This window comes from Heloderma suspectum, chromosome 2 (assembly GCF_057233095.1).
Source record: "Heloderma suspectum isolate Gila_16-S chromosome 2, 16-S_ref, whole genome shotgun sequence".
Classification (NCBI taxonomy): Eukaryota; Metazoa; Chordata; class Lepidosauria; order Squamata; family Helodermatidae; genus Heloderma; species Heloderma suspectum.
The window spans coordinates 296,613,762-296,629,849 of NC_139459.1; the positions used below are offsets into that span (position 1 = coordinate 296,613,762).

General features: G+C 44.9%; 1 protein-coding gene across 1 annotated transcript in view; it reads right to left on the minus strand.

Annotated features, from left to right (window-relative positions):
• FGD3 (FYVE, RhoGEF and PH domain containing 3) overlaps positions 1–11,404 on the minus strand; it is a 151,154-nt gene extending 139,750 nt beyond the window's left edge. Inside the window, exon 1 of the mRNA XM_084839993.1 lies at positions 11,077–11,404. Coding sequence (XP_084696119.1) covers positions 11,077–11,089 — 13 coding nt within the window. The 5' untranslated portion in view covers positions 11,090–11,404. The remainder of the gene's footprint in view (positions 1–11,076) is intronic.
• Positions 11,405–16,088: the final 4,684 nt, after the last annotated feature.

Here is a 16,088-nt window from a genome sequence, read left to right on the forward strand (position 1 = left end):
ATACCAAGTCAGACCGTTGATCTACCTAGCTCAGAACCGTCTACACTGGCTAGCAGAAGTTTTCCAGGTTTCCAGCAGCTTTCCAGGTTTTCAGACAGGGGTCTTCCCCAACCCTAGCTGGATATCCCAGGGATTGAACCTGGGATCTTTGGCATGCAAAGCATGTGAGCTACCATTTGCCATTTTGTATTTGCCATTCACAGTGTAAATTCCTGCTTAGGTAGGATAGTGCCTGTAAAAATCGCTATTAAAAATAATCTAAAATAGTATGAAGTACTTTTAAACAACTCTTTAAACCATTAGTCTGAAAACAAAGAACTTTAATCTCATCTTTATTTGACCATGGGGGATGGGGAGGATTTAAACATTTCTCCCTCAGGTAAGGTAATTTTTAAAATATTGAAGTACTTTCAGAATGGACAACTGTGAGCGTAGCAACCATACTAATTAGCTTTATAATAACATACTCAAATTATTCTCCCGTGGAACATTAGTTTCCACATTAAAGCTAAATGATGCAATGAAAACGAAATTAGTAGTTATTAAGTATTTATCAAAAATACAATTTAGACAGCAATCCTATGGCCCCTAGACAGCGTCTGGGGGGCCATAGGATAGTTCAAATTCCTGGATCCATGGTCAGAGACAGCACTCTGTCCATTCCCCCTCCCCGCCAGCACAGAGACAACCACACCGGCTGCCTCTCCAAGGTCACACAGGTGACTTCGGAGAGGAGGGAAAGGGGGCAGGGAGGGGACTGGGGAGGCCAGCTGATGAAGAATCCTCTGGCCTCACCAGCCTCCTTCCCTCCTGCTCCGCAGAGCCTCAGCTAGATGGAAGAAAAAGCCCGTCTAGTAAAAATGTAGAGTGGGAGAAGCATGGAGGCAAAGATTGGTTCCACACTCCTCCCGCTCTGTGTAGGATACCCATCAGCCTCCGAGTCCAGAGGCTGACGAGGATCCCGATAGGATTGCACACTTAATTAACAAGAAGTGACAGAAAACAAGTAGATGTTACCAAAAAATTAGAACATTGTTAATGCAACTTTTGAGAAACTGTATGAATTACCATCCACTGTACTGAAGCTTGAGCACTGTACAGTAAATATAGATATCTGTCTACTTAGTCCAGACATAACACAGCCTTAAATGCAACAGATATATAAGCTGATCTTTTTGTGTAGAAGTTCAGATACTTGAAATGTCTTACAACTTGCCTTTCTCAGCTGCAGAACCTTAACCTGGCTCTGATCCAATGACAGTCATGTGCAACAAGGTGAACTTTAAGACCAAAGGCTGAAGACAGTAGATGTGGGTACATGTTCTCATCAGCATTGCAAACTGGATGGGGATCACCAACTCCTGGCCACATATGAGTACAGATGTAGATCACATTAAAGCAGCCTTCCCCAACCTGTTGCTCTCCAAATAGATTAGATTACAGCTCCCACCATCTCCAGCCACCACACCAACTGCTGGGGATGATGGGAGTTGTGATCCAACACATTGCCTGATGGGGGAATGCTGCAGTGAAGGATGCACACCCAGATCTGACCTGCACATGCAGTTCCCAACCTAGCATGGGAATCTATACACAGAAGCCAATTTCTGTGTGCTGATCTCCCTTGTGGGATTAAGGCAACAGTCTGTGCCAAACAGCAGGCTTCACTTTAGATCTCCCAACCGAGCCTTTAGCCTGCAGAATAATTTTCTGAAACCCAACCCTAAATCAACTACTGAGAATTAAGTCCTGTTGAATTCAATGAGCCTCACATCCAAATCCTGTGCTTAGGGTGCCAGTACTTAGGAACAAAACAGTCTTATCAAAACTAAGATCTCATTTTCTAAAAGCTTTACAAGTTCAAACAGGATAGAGTTTGTGATCTGTAACTGGACTATTAGGAGTGGTGCATTTAAGTTACTTACGCTCACAGAATCATAGGGTTGGAAGGGGCCTGCAAGACCATCAAGTCATCTGAACTTTTATCAGATGGATCAGCTCAAATCAAACTTGCACTGAAAAAGCTAATTAATGTAATACCATTTTCGTTATTCTTGTTTTTATTCTATTAATATTACTATTACAAGGATATATAACTAACTTTTAAAAATGCACTATAAATGGGAATGGTGCGTTTATAATAACAGCTGTTCTCATTAGCATATTATTACTACTTTTAGCCATTATATATGGAAGATAAGTTATAAAAATTACAAGAATTGCTATTATGCATATGGAAGTAGCATCTGTTTGCCAGGAATATTGTGCAGCTGTGGTTTAAGATATAAGGTGCATCAGAAACAGAGTGTCAGGTTTCATCCTTTTAAAAATAAATTGTTTCCATCCTTTATGGTTCTGGGGAAAGTATTAAAACTGAGTTGTCATATTAAGAGGTCATACAGCAAAGTAGTAACAGTGCCAAAGTATCATATTTAATAATCTTGAAAGGCTGATCAAGATTTTTGGACATTGTGGGTTTGTTCTTTACATCCTAAGAATTGTTCTGTAAGATGTCATATTTTATCCATAAATGGATCTGAACTGTTCTTAAATTAAGACTCATGAAACTAATTTTTTCCTGTAATATGAATTGTTTATTTTATTGCCTTTTTAGGAATATCATCAAAGTCATGCGGTATTCCTACTATACTGACAAAAGGATATGGTAAGGCTATTCATGGAGGATAATGCTATCAGTGGCTACTAGTCAAAATGGCTATATGTTACCTCTAGTGTCAGAGGCAGAATGCCTCTGAATACCAGTTGCGAAACATGAGCATAAAGGTGCTATTGTCCTTAAGTTAGGACTGTATATATCATCACCAGCACCTTATGTTTAGCTCAGAAGGCAGTAGGTAATCTTCCTCTAATAGCATTTTCATGCACTGACTTGGAGACTTATCTTCAGTAGACCTTGGAATGAAGCCTGCCTGCTACCCCCAGCAAGGTGTAACACAATCTTTATGCAAGCTGTAATATATTATTATGTTCAAGTGCTTTACGGTCTTAATCATCTGTCCTTCACAAAAGTTCCAGGTACTGACATTTCTCTGACTTATTCATAGGGGCTCATGGCAGCTAACAAAAATACTACAAAACCAAATGCAAAGAAGAAAACATTTAGGTATTTTTAACACCAGGCAATTTAAAATAATAAAACAAACTTTAATGTCTGAACAAACAAAAAGATTTCATAGCACTTCTGAAAAACACTGCAGATTTGCACATCTCAAGGATAACAGGGTTTTGGAGATGCAAGTTAACCTCCAAGAACTTCTCATTTGTTTGTTGTCAGACTGATGGGATGTTTGAGGAGGATCTCTCTGGAACTGGGAAATTGTGGCAGGAGAAAGGGGAGGAGAAAGTTCCTCAATGTGGAACTTTGGCCATGGCCTCCCTTATCACCTAACAAGTCCCCTACCACAATTGAATTTTTTTTAAAAATAATTTTAAAAAGTAAATTCTGGAAGCCAAGCACTCTATAAAGCAAATTGCCTGGCCTACAGCCACCCACCATCTTCATTTTCCTAGAATGCCTCTGGGCCCCACTTAAAAAATGAAGAAGGGGGGAGAAAAAGTACCCTCGCCCCTGTCTAGTAAGCTTAGGAGTGGAGAGGGCAGGGGGAGAAACTGGGAGCAACAGGGTGTGTAGGGAAGGGAAGCAGAGAATCTTGGAGAAGTTGGGGGGAGTGGGGGAGGAGGAGGAGTTTGCATGGGGGGGATGGATGGATGGGATACAGGAACTGCAGTTAATCTAGAAATACCTCAATGCTGTGACTGAGTGAACCAAGAAAGCGGAACATTAATTATTGGCATTCCTATTCCATATGTAATAAGTTCACCCTTGGTTAAGCTATACCTAGACTGACCTTCAATCGGTGCAACTATATCCAGCCCCCCAACATTGCCAGACACTGGGCAACCACAAAGGCTGCAGAACCTGCATCATATACAGAGGAGGGATAGAGTTGGGCACCAAGGGGTGGCAACTAAGCATTATATCAATCATCTCACTTCTTGGTCTTAAATACAAGTTTAACAGAAGTGGAAGACAAGATGGAACCTCGTTGGAATTCAAGATGGAATGATCAGCAAGAGAGGGAGGATGGCCTCCAGGCCTCCATTGGCCAGGCTGGCACCAACTGCCACTGGATCGCTCCCCTCCAAGTTCAACATCCATCTGCAGCCATTCTACCAGCCTTTATCAAAGTGAAAGACATCAGCAAGACCCCATCCACTGGCAGCAGAAGATGCAAATATCTGAGTGAAAGGAAGAATGAATAACTACCATTTGGTTCCTCCTCGTCCCTGTTGGTGGTTGATGAAAGAAGCACAGATCCAAGTTATATGGGATTTTCATTTTGTAAGCCACGCTGAATGTTTTTAATGTTGAATGGTGGGGTAAAAATACTCTAAATAAATAAAATAATGACGAACAACCATCTCCCATCACCTTTAGAATCTCTCTGCTAAGAGCAAATACAACCCACTCAGTAAGTCCCCCTGAACAGCTTCTAGGACCCGCTGCCACATTTTCAAAACCTCATAGCTGGCAGTATCAAAGGCCACAGACAACCTCTAGTATCAATCTCTAAGTGGTGATTAACCAAAGCCACAAGCACAATATCACTGCCTTATCCAGGCCAAAGCCAGACTGCCAGGAATATAGGAAACGGGTGGTACTTAGGTGTCTTCAGACTGACCAGACCATTAACCATCAAGTCTGCTTAACACACCCAACTCCTCTGTATTAGATGGTGCATAGCTGACACAGTTGCCTGGTTCACACGTCACAACAGTCTAAGGGATTTTTAAACCCTGGGTTGTGTGAACAAGCAAGCATGCCACTGCACACTGCCCGATTGCTCCTGCTTTCAGCAGGAATGACTAAACAGCATTTTATTTATTATTTATTATTGCATTTATATCCTGCCTTTATTCCTCTTGCAAGGAACCCAAGGTGGCTTACATTATCCTCCTCCTCTCCATTTTATCCTCACAACAACAACCCTGTGAGGTAGGTTGGGCTGAGAGTGTGTGACTGGCCCAAAGTCACCCAGTGAGCTTCCATGGCCGAGTGGGGACTAGAACCCGGATCTCCCAGCTCCCAGTCCAACACTCTTGCCACTACACCATACTGGCTCTGGCATTGTTTGTCATGACATGTAAACCAGGAACTCTGGCTTGCCTCTCCCCCAACAGGCCAGAGAAATAACCCAACAACAAACCGTGGGTTATTTCTCTGGCTTGTCAGGGAGAGAGAAGCCAGAGTTCCTGGTTCATAATCATGACAAATAACCCAGGGGCGCAGCATCCCTGGGTTGTTTAGCTGCTCCCACTCACAGCAGGAACAATTTGGGCAGCTTGTTCGTTCACAACAACCCAGGCTTTTAAAAAACCCTGGGTTACTGTGATGTGTGAACAGGGCCAGTGGCAGGCAGACATGAAGAAAGGCTTCTTTGCTGCTGCACCTGGCATAGCTGTATCTTTTAAAAATGATTAGGCCACAATCAGGTGGCTTCAGTACAAGTAGAGTTGCACCCTCCCTTCTGCTTCATACACCTCAGATCTTCTTTAAACTTGTGCTGACAAAGTGGGAAGTGATGGATGCTTGGGAGTAACTGCACAATTGAATGAGATCAGCCTGATGTGCACTGTCATTCCTCAAAGTGTCTGGAATACGAATGAGTCCATAAGTCTCTGGAGCCTCACTAAGCTAACACGACCACCACCGTGACAAAGGAAAGGACCCATGACTTCAAAAGGTGATGATCCTTTGTGTTGTATCATATACGACCTCTGTTAACATCTCTGTTAACTATTTGTTTCTCTAGATCCATTCAAGTCCTAACGAACCCCAAGCTGTGATTCCCTCGATTGCCTATATCAGGGATGGGCAGAAGGTAGTTCTCCAGACTTTTGGACTTCAACTCCCAGAAGCCCTTGCCACCATGGCTAATAGTCAGGAATCTTGGGATTTGAAGTCCAAAATGTTTGAACACCACCAGGTTGGGGAAGGCAGGCCTATATACAAACATAGCTGTTTAAAGAACTTTTTAATATAGCAAAATATTTTCAAGATGAGATTTTCACACCTAAAGGCTTTAACTGCAGCACGGCATGCAGCTCCACTCCCTCTTAGAAACTGCAGGAAAATACCTCTCGATACTATACACTGCTACTACAGAATTGTTCTGGAAATCCAAAGCTGCTCCAACAGCCTTGGATCTCATATAGGAGACTGGGAGCTGCTTCGCTTCCTTCTACATACTTCCATGCCCTGAAAAACACCCCTTGCATGGTGTTGAAAGCACTAGTACTGAGAGATGCTGGAACCTTGGCACCTGATCCTATGTGCTTTTGCCTCAGCACAGCACCTCACAGAATCTGGCTGGATGACCGCAGTTTTACAGAGTTGTAGTGGTATGTTGGACACTGAACTTCAACACGTATTTAGCCCACCTTTTAATAAAGGAAATGGAAATAGTGACAAGCGTGCCGCTTCAAATGTTCTAAAAATGAATCTGAAACGTATTCTTTTTAAAAATAAGATAGTAGCACTTGAGGAGATAGTCAAGCCTAGGCTAGAAACCACCGTTGGTCAGTGGTTTTTTCAGCAGTGGAAAAAAGCTAAATAGTGTAATATTTGTATTAATAGCTCAAACTGGTTTCTTAAAAGTGCCTCCCTCCCTCCCTCCCTCCCTCTCTCTCACGCGCACACACACACACACACGCAAATGGACCTGGCTTTGCACAGACTGGAACAGTGGTGCCTTTAAGAAAATTTACCAGCTGTCAGAATTGGACACATTGTACCCACCCTGTCTGAGTGTAAGCATGCCTGCTGGCACCCCTAGGCATGACCCCTGCCATGGTGCATCCCTATAGCACCCTAAGGGAGAGGTCTGCCCACTCCATCCCCATAAGGTGGAGCTGCAGCTGCCCCACAGCAGGGGGAGAGGCAGGCATATAACTCTCTCCCTTGGCCTACTAATCTCCCCTGGCTTCAAACTAGGGAGGGAGGGAGGGAGGGAGGGAGGGAGGGAGGGCTCCCCCCGCCCCCGTCCGAGTTCTCCAGGTGTCTGCCCAAGCCCCAGACTTGCACTCGAGCCCCATGCCTGCTCACCAAGCCCCCCACACTTACCTGGACCCCGTCCTCTCTGCTGCAATCACTATGTTTTGAAAAAAAACCTGCAAGCATAGACTTATACACAAAATGGCGCCGTGAATCTTGTGTATATGGGTGATTTACAGCACCATTTTGTGTATAAGTCTATGTGCGCAGTATTGCAATCACCATGTTTTGAAAAATTATTGCAGTGACTGCAGTGGAGGAGATGGGGCTTGGGTAAGTGTGGTCGGCTCGACAAGCATGGGGGAGATTGAGCGGGGACAGGGGCTCGGTGGGATTGGCTCAGGGGCACAGGCAGTCCGTCAGACTCCTGGACCGAGACAGGTGCCTGCAGCATTCCTACTTCACACTGTCTCGACTACAAAGCTATGCGCTGTTTAGGGAAGCCTGCCCCTAGTGAATGAAAATGATACTGCAGGCTTCATCCACATAGACACATTACAATTAATTACAATTAATTAAGGGCACAATCCTATGGCCTCTAGTCAGCAGCTAGACAGCCATAGGATAGGTCAGTTCCCAGAGAACTGACCCCCAGCCCCTCCCGTGCCGCCTCGTAGGCAGCGCAGATTGGCCCCGTGCTCCGCGCTTGTAAGAGCAGTGTGCAGCAGCGAAAATGGGGCGTTCCCGGGGGCAGGCTGGGAAAGTCGGAAATGTCGGTACGACGCATCCTATGTGTCATCCAACCACTGCTTCTTGCGCTCTGAGGTCCCGTGGCGAGACAGCCGAAATTGGCTGTCTAGCCACAAAAGCAGGGCAGGGGGAGCAAGGAAGAGATCTGCTCATCACCACTCCTCCCGCCCTGGACTGGATAGGCGGTCACCCCCGGGGTCGGAGGCGACCGTCGATCTCGATAGAATTGTTCCCTAATGTATTTTAAAAACAAAATAATTCTGAAATACATACCCCTAGGGTCCTTTTAATTTAAATTCAAAGTTTTGGGTGTCTAAGTTTCACAGCCTTGGAGCTATGGTGCTGATGACACACATGACAGACACACATCCTCTTTTATTATTATAGATATCAGTTCCAATTATAATACCTTATAAGAACTGTGTTTTTAACGCACATGCCAAGAATATTTAACTGTAGGGAATTTTTTTGTGCCTACATGCTGATAACGTCAAAGACACATCATAAAGTTTGGGTTCAACACAAGCTAAGTATGTTAAGATAAAAAAAACTTGAAAAATACAACATTAAGGTTAACTCTGACACTCTTAACCTGTACCTCATACACTTTTATCCCTTGCCTGAAAAAAACATGAGCCAAGAACAGCCTTACCATGTGTTTTTATGTTAACTGTTGTTTGGGCCCTATTAAGAGAATTTACTCTTATGCAGATGGAAACTAGCAAACCACTTTAGATGGAGAAAAGGTCCCATTTCAACCTGAGCATTGCACTTGAAGACCATTTTAAGAGAACAACACATTTTTAGTATTTAACCTCACAGGTCTGGCGAGATCTTTAGAACTTGGTTCAAGCTTCAAACACTCTGGGGATGCCTGAAAGTAAAAGATGCAATATGTACTTGGTGTACATTCCCACTGAACAATAATTGAATGCAGCAGCTGCTCCAGTCTGCCAAATCCACCATACAATGAACTTGGCAGGATATCAGCAGGAATCAGAGGTTGCCTGTTGTTAACTAGGACTGGTCTATAGGTCGTCACCAAAGACGTTAGTGTGAAATGTCTATGTGAAAGAGGAAGAGAAAGAAATAGTATCAGCACCCAAACATTTGGAGCTATTCACAAATTCATAGCAGTAATGTTTCTGCCCCAGAGAACGAACAGATGACAGAAACTGAAGGAAGAAATAAGGAAAGAAGCAAGAAAGAACTTTTTTAAAAAACATATTGAGTTTGCTTGAACTGTGTACAGCTTTGATCACCCACATCTCATAATATGTACAATTCTGATTGCCCCATCTCAGATGAAGCTGGACAGCCATCTGTCAGGGATGCTTTGACTTGGATTCCTCCATTGAGCAGGGGGTTGGACTCGATGGTCTTATAGGCCCCTTCCAACCCTACTATTCTATGATTCTATGATTACTTATTTCATATATTTACATCCTGCTCTTCATCCCCAAATCTTCAATCCCAGGCATATCCAAATAGGGCTGGGAAAAACTCCTGTCTGAAACTTGGAAAGCCCCTGCCTGCTGGTGTAGACAACATCAAACTAGATGGATTAACGGTATGAATCGGTATAAGGCAATTTCCTTTGTTCCAAAAGACTCATAGAGCCAGTGTGGTGCAGTGGTTACAGTGTTGGACTAGGACTGGGATGATCCAGAAGCTCACTGAATGACTTTGGGCCAGTCACTGGCTCTCAGCATACCTCACAGGGTTGTTGTGAGGATAAAATGGGGAGGGGGAGAAAGACCATGTAAGCTGCCTTGGGTTCCTTGAAAGAGAAAAAAGGCAGGTTATAAATGTAATAATAATAATTTTAAATAATCAATTAAAATCAATCATCCTAACTAAAAACCAGCACAACGTTAATACCCAGAGGTAGATGCCAATGAAACCAGAAACATATACTAACTCAGCCATCCCCAGTCTGGTGCCTTTCAGATCTGTTGGACTACAACTTCCAGCATTCCCCAATAAGCATGGCTGGTAGATGCTGGGAATTGTAGCCCAACACATCTGAGGAACACCAGGCTGGGGAAGGCTGTACTAACTGGAGCATCTTAATTTTTAGCAAGGGCAGTGTAAGGCTCTTTAGCTTAAAAAAATTAGGAAGACATGATAGATATTTACAAAATTATGAATGGTGTAGACAGACTGGACTCTCTCTCATAATGCTATATCTGAAGTCACCCAATGAATGGAATTAAGGGACAGTAGGGTCAGAACAGGCAAGAAGAAGTACACCTTCATGCAATGCATCTGACTTAAACAATTTGTTCCCACGAGGATATTGTGATGGGCCCTAACATAAGTTCAGTTTTTAAAATGGAGTGAACAAGTTAAGGAAAATAGGTAAATGGAATCTCCATGGCCAAAGGCACTATACATGATTACCAAATGGTTATAGCAAAAAACAGGTGGCAAATGTCACATCATTCCCTGCCTTGAGAACTTTCCAAGTACATCAGGTAGGCCACTACTGACAAGCAGAACAGCAGGCTAGAAAACTCTTGGCCTGATCCAGCAAGGCAGTTCTTAACTATGGTCCTCCCAGTTAGGTCCTCCCAGTATTGTCTTTCCAAAGACAGACACTAATCTAATTTCCAATACAATCATCATCCATATGCATGTCAATCCAACTGTTTCTAATCACACAAAAAGCCCAGCACATGGAGATGCTGCCAGGTGCCAAAATATAAATCCCAGTCCCCGCTTCTTTAAAAAGTTAACATTATAAAGCAAGGTGTTTGCCTCCACGGCAGAGCCGGAATCAACCACTTTGCCTCGATTCAGTGACATGCGCGGTCTCTGGATTTATTAGGAGACAAGCAAGCCAGGCTGGGTTCAACGTTTGAAACGTAGGTCTGGGGTGGAGGTTTACATCAACGCGAGTTCCAGCTAACCTTCTGCGTTGAAGTTTTTAAAGGAAAACCAATCCACTCAAGCGTTTTCCACCACAAGGCAGCTTCCCCAGCGCACCCACCCCCATCCTTTAGGAAAGTATAGACGGGAGTTTGGGGGAGGGGGGCAGAGACAATGGAGGACTTTGGCTCCGGCGCAGACCCATCTGGCAGTCCAAACTCAAAACTTGCTCGGAAAGTTTTCCTGAGGTACAGGGAGATGGGAAGCACATGCAGGCAGTCTTGGAAACTGACATGGGGGACTGCAGCTGCCGGGGGCGTAGAAGGGGGGGGTACAGCTTTGGGGGGGTAGAGCTTTAGCATTGTCCAGACCAGCGACTCTTCTTTTCCCCTCCTCCCCCAGCACAAAGCTCACGCTCCCCCCCCCTCCGCCCCACTCACCCTCCGAGTCCATCTCTGTTTAACGCTGGATGCAGAAGCTCTCTGCTACTTTGGACGGGGCCGGCGGGGGCTGAGATGCAAGGCTGGGCGACTGGAAAGGAGGCAGCCTCAGAAGCCGACGGGGGGGAGGAGGAGAGGGAGAGTGGCTCCCAGCGCGCGCTTTCTTTCCGGCGGCTGCATGTCGCCTTGAGGCATCGGCCGGGAGGAGGCCGACGGTGCGCCTCCCTCCCCAAAGCGCTGCCCAAAGGGCGCTCTGCCGCCTCGGCCTCCACCCGTCGCGAGCAGGCGAGGCTGATGATGCGCTTCGTCGGCTGGGGCCGGCCGACCCGGCGGGGAGGAACGCGCCCAGCCTGCCAAGGCGCCAGGTGCAGCCGTAGCGCTGCAGAGGCTCGGGGGGCGGCTCAGGTTCAGGTTTCCTCCTCTCCCCGCTCCCATCCCCTCCACAGCCAAGAGCGAAAAAGCTCTCTTGGCCTCCCTCGAGGCCGGGGCATTGTGGGTAAAGAGAGGGCCCGAGCCGCACGCGGGGGGGACGGGGACGGACGGACGGAGCCCCAACCTCTCCGAGAGTGACTTCGTCTGCAGGGCTCCCTTTCCAGGAAAAAGAACCATTCGGGTTGCTGTTTTTCCTGGAGAAGTAGCCCCGTTAAGTCTGTCGCCGCAAGAGGAGCAATCTGTTAGTTGTCAAAGGCGCAATCCTATGCGTGTTTAAACAGAAAAAATCCTACAACTCCCAGAATCAGACAACCAAGCTGGGAGTTTAGGCCTTGTTTCTGTCTCAACATGGATAGGAAAGCAGCGTAAGGCAGTCTTTCCCAACCTTGTGCCCTACAGATATTTTTGACTACATCTCCCATTGGCCCCATCCAGCGTGACTAATGGTCAGCGGGAATTCTGGGAGTTGTAGTACAAAACGTGTAGATGGTGCAGGACTGGAGAACGCTGCTTTAAAGCGACACAAGACTCCGTGTGTTATCTTTCTTCTGCGCTCTTGAAAGAACATTGAGGCTCAGGGCCTCCTGCCAACCCACACACCCACCAGTACCAGGAGAAATAAGGGGCAGAATCTGACACATCTTGGTGAGGTGAGAACTCTGGAGAGCCAAGCAGCTCAGGCCCCATGATGCTGTGGGGTAGCAAGGGTGATGGCAAGTAGTGACTTAGGCATGGCCAAAAAAAAAAAAAGAGGGCAGATTTGCATACAATTTGCATGAGCTGATTCATATGATGTAAATTTAGAAATAATTACTATCACTTAAATATAAATACAATACATCTCATCATAGTTGGGAAGACTGTGACCTGGGTGCCTTCTCAAGCTGCTACCTAGGTGCTAACTGCTGATGGGCAACTTCAAGACCCCCTTGCTCTCCCCTTATGTAGTTCTTTATCCTTAAACCAGGCTTGGACTAGACAGCCCTTCAAAGAGAGGACACCTTCAAAGAGAGGACTTCTCTGTGTAAGGTAGAACACATAGCCACCCTAGTAGCAAACCCCTCCCTCCAATATTTCCCAATTCATCATTCACCTCCTAGCTTTCATTTACAGTATGTTAAGGTCCTATGGATTAAGTCTTTGGTCCCCTAATGAAGTTTGCCATACCTTCACTCTCCCAAATTTCTGGAGTTGCTCTGCTCTGGCCCCCAAGTAAGATCATACAATCTGTCTGTGCCAGCTCTGTTGGAATGTGGGAAGTCTGATCCTAAAGGAGGGGTGGGCCACAGGTGGCCCCCACTTCCCTCCTGGTGCAGCACCTGCCACCATGCGGCCAGAGCTGGCGGCAACACAAAAATATTTGGGGGTGGGGAGGTGGTTTTAGCACTACACACTGCTAAAATGATTAAAGGTCCTATGCGTATTTAGACAGAAAAACATCCTACAACTCCCAGCATTCTGCAGCCAGCCTAAACATGCATAGGATTGTGCCCTAAATGTAGCTTGTTTGCAAGCTAAATCTGAGCTTTTAAAAGCTCTGTAGCTGCTGCGGAGTGGTAGAAGAGTTTATTTCATCTTGCAAACAAGCGGAATGTAAGCCTTAGAATGTTACAGAGCAGTTTGCCTCTGAATTTCTGTGGGAAACTGCCAATGTGTTTTGTTTTTTGTTTTGAAATGGGGTGCCTCACAGACAGCAGTTCCCTATGGAGTGCTGCCAAGCTAGGAGAAAGAGGAGTCTGGGGGCAAAAATTGACCTCCCACAGTTCCCACCCCTGCTCTAAACCAACTTTAAAAACTACCTAATTTATTGTAGCATAGGCTTTTGTGGCCGTTCATCTGATGTTTCATCTGATGAAGTGGAGTGTAATCCACAAAAGCTTCTGCCATAATAAAGTTGCTAGTCTTTAAGGTGTCACAAGATAATTTTCTTCCTTCCTTTCTTTTCATTTTTATCTTTTTTTCCTTTTTTTTTTACTGCAGCAGACTAACACTACTACCGTTGATCCTAAGTAACACAATTTTTTTGCTGAAAAAATTTGCTGCAAATTTTTTTTTGCTGCATTGAGCAGGGAGTTGGACTCGATGGTGTTATAGGCCCGATCCTAAGTGGTATCACTTGAGCCTACACTCCTCAGACTTATGTGTCACGCTCTTTGCCTGCATCCTTTCCCATTACTCACTATAGGAAATGCAGTCATTTTGCTCATTGAGCTATAGAGCGAATCCATATTTTTCCAAGCGATTTCACTGTCTTACAACGAGGCAGTGATTTACTAACCTGCAACATGTGGAAGCCTGGTGTTGCCTTTGAAGCTTGAAGAGAAAGGCACACCACTATGTAAAAAGTTTAGTAATGGTGGATACAATGTGCCTGAAAGACAGCTTACCCCACCCCATTATTACTTTTCCAGCAATGTAATTCACAGGGGAGCATGGGCTGGTTTTAGGGCACAGACTCAGTTCATGACAAATAGGTCCAGTAGGAATGTCTTGGTGGAAGTTTCACAGACTGCATCTGCAATATCATGTTAATGAATGTAGCTTAGAACAGCATTAGAAGCTGGAAACAAGCAGTCACCAGCCAACGGTTGACACCACCTTCTGGAACATCAGATGTTACAAAGCTGATCCACGTTAGCCAAAATGGCTAAACAATATTTACCATGTAGTATGAGCTTTTGAGTAATACAGAACTCTTCTATAAAGGGTACGATCCTATCTAGATAGGTGGCCACCTCCAAACTCAGAGGTGACCCCCTATCCAAAGCAAGGCAAGAGAAGCACAGAGGGGATCGTTCCCTCCGTGCTCCTCCTGCCGTGCTTTTTCTGCTAGACAGCCAATTGCGGCTGTCTAGCCACAGGACCACAGAGCGGGGAAGGAGGCTGCTGGATGTGTCGTACAAGCAGCTACACTCTTCCCGCCCAGTACACCCCCAGCCATTCCCCTTTCCGGCTGCTCCGCACTCCTCTTGTGAGCGCAGAGGATGGGGCTGTTCTGGGGGGTGGGGTCGGTTCCCGGATAACAGCATATCCTATGGCTGTCTAGCCAATGTCTAGCAGCCATAGGATTGTTCCCAAAGTTGTTTAAAAATAGTATGGGGGAAATTATACTTCTGGATGTGGTGAGGGAGGGGTAGTTTTAAGTCTACACTTTGTTTAAAACTTAAGACAGTAATGGGGGAAGTGCTTACAGGTTAATTAGATAACAATTATGTGTGAGGTTACAGAGAAGTATGTTGTGTCAGACAAACAAATTGATTGATTGATTGATTGATTGATTGATTGATTTGAAGCACTTTTACCCCACTCTTCAGCCAAAATGTTTCGCAGAACAGATTACGTAAGTTCAATAAAAACAAGACAGACCTTGTCTTAAAAGACAAGACACACAAGGGAAAAGGTGTGAGCAGGGAAGAGAAAAGCAAGCAACCTCAGGCAGCGAAACACGTAAGTGTTATTTATAATAACACCAGCTGGAATGGAAACATTTCAGGGAGAGGAGGAACCCAACAGAGCTGGTCTCTCAGCAAAGCCTATGGAGTGGCTCTGCAGTCCCTTCTTCCCTTCTAGTGCAGCCAGGTGGCAGCTGATGGAGGGAGGAGTCAAGTGGAGCTAATCTCTCACCAGAGTTGATGGAGTGGCTCTGATTCCCATCTCTCCCTCTGTTACAGCCTGATGGAATGGCTGCTGACAAGTGACAGATGAGGGAGGGAGAAAAAGGGAAAACCTCCCTAAATCTCTTCTGTGCTCTTACCGAGACATAACTTTTTCTTCTTCCTCATTTAAGTTTAAAAAAACAAACCCCTGAAGTTCCAGTGAATCTTTTGCCAATGTTTTTCTAAAGGCAGGCCCTGACATTTTTGGCACAAAATAGAGACATTTTTCTTTAAAGAAGCTTCCCCGATTGACCATGCACGGTTTTATTGTTATGATTTGATTTTAATTTTGTATTTTGATTTTGTTTTTTTATCATTCACCACTCAGGAATCTTGTTGGCTGCACAACAGTATATAAATCTTGTAAATAAATAATGGTTTGACACAACTGTTTTTGATCCAGATCCCTGATAAACTTGGGGGCCATAGAGATAAGTGGTAACTTGCCGCTGTGTACCTGTCTTACCAGGTCAGTCTCCTATCTTGTCTTTATTCAGTGCTGAGGAAAATTGTACCATGCTTTTTCACCTCATCAGAAATCTTGGGAAGCAGATTCTCCTCAGCACATACTAAAGCCCAAGTGATTACATACACATTGTGGTATGTTATCACTCAGTAAATGGTAATCTGTATCCATCTTTCCTATATTAAAATTACAGCCTAAGAAAACAGAATCTTTGGTATATGATACTAGATCTGAGGTTTCCACTATAATGCCTATTTTCCCAGTAAATGGGGATTCAGCTTTAACTCAGTTTTTATTTTTCAGGCAGGCATTCGATTTGTGTGTGCACGCATGTGTGTGTGTGCACAAAATTAAATATTTTAGTACGAAACATGGAGTTAGGAGGCAATAAACAACTGATGCATGGGGTAAGGAGGATCAGTTCATCTCAAATTTATATAACCATTCATTCTTGCTGT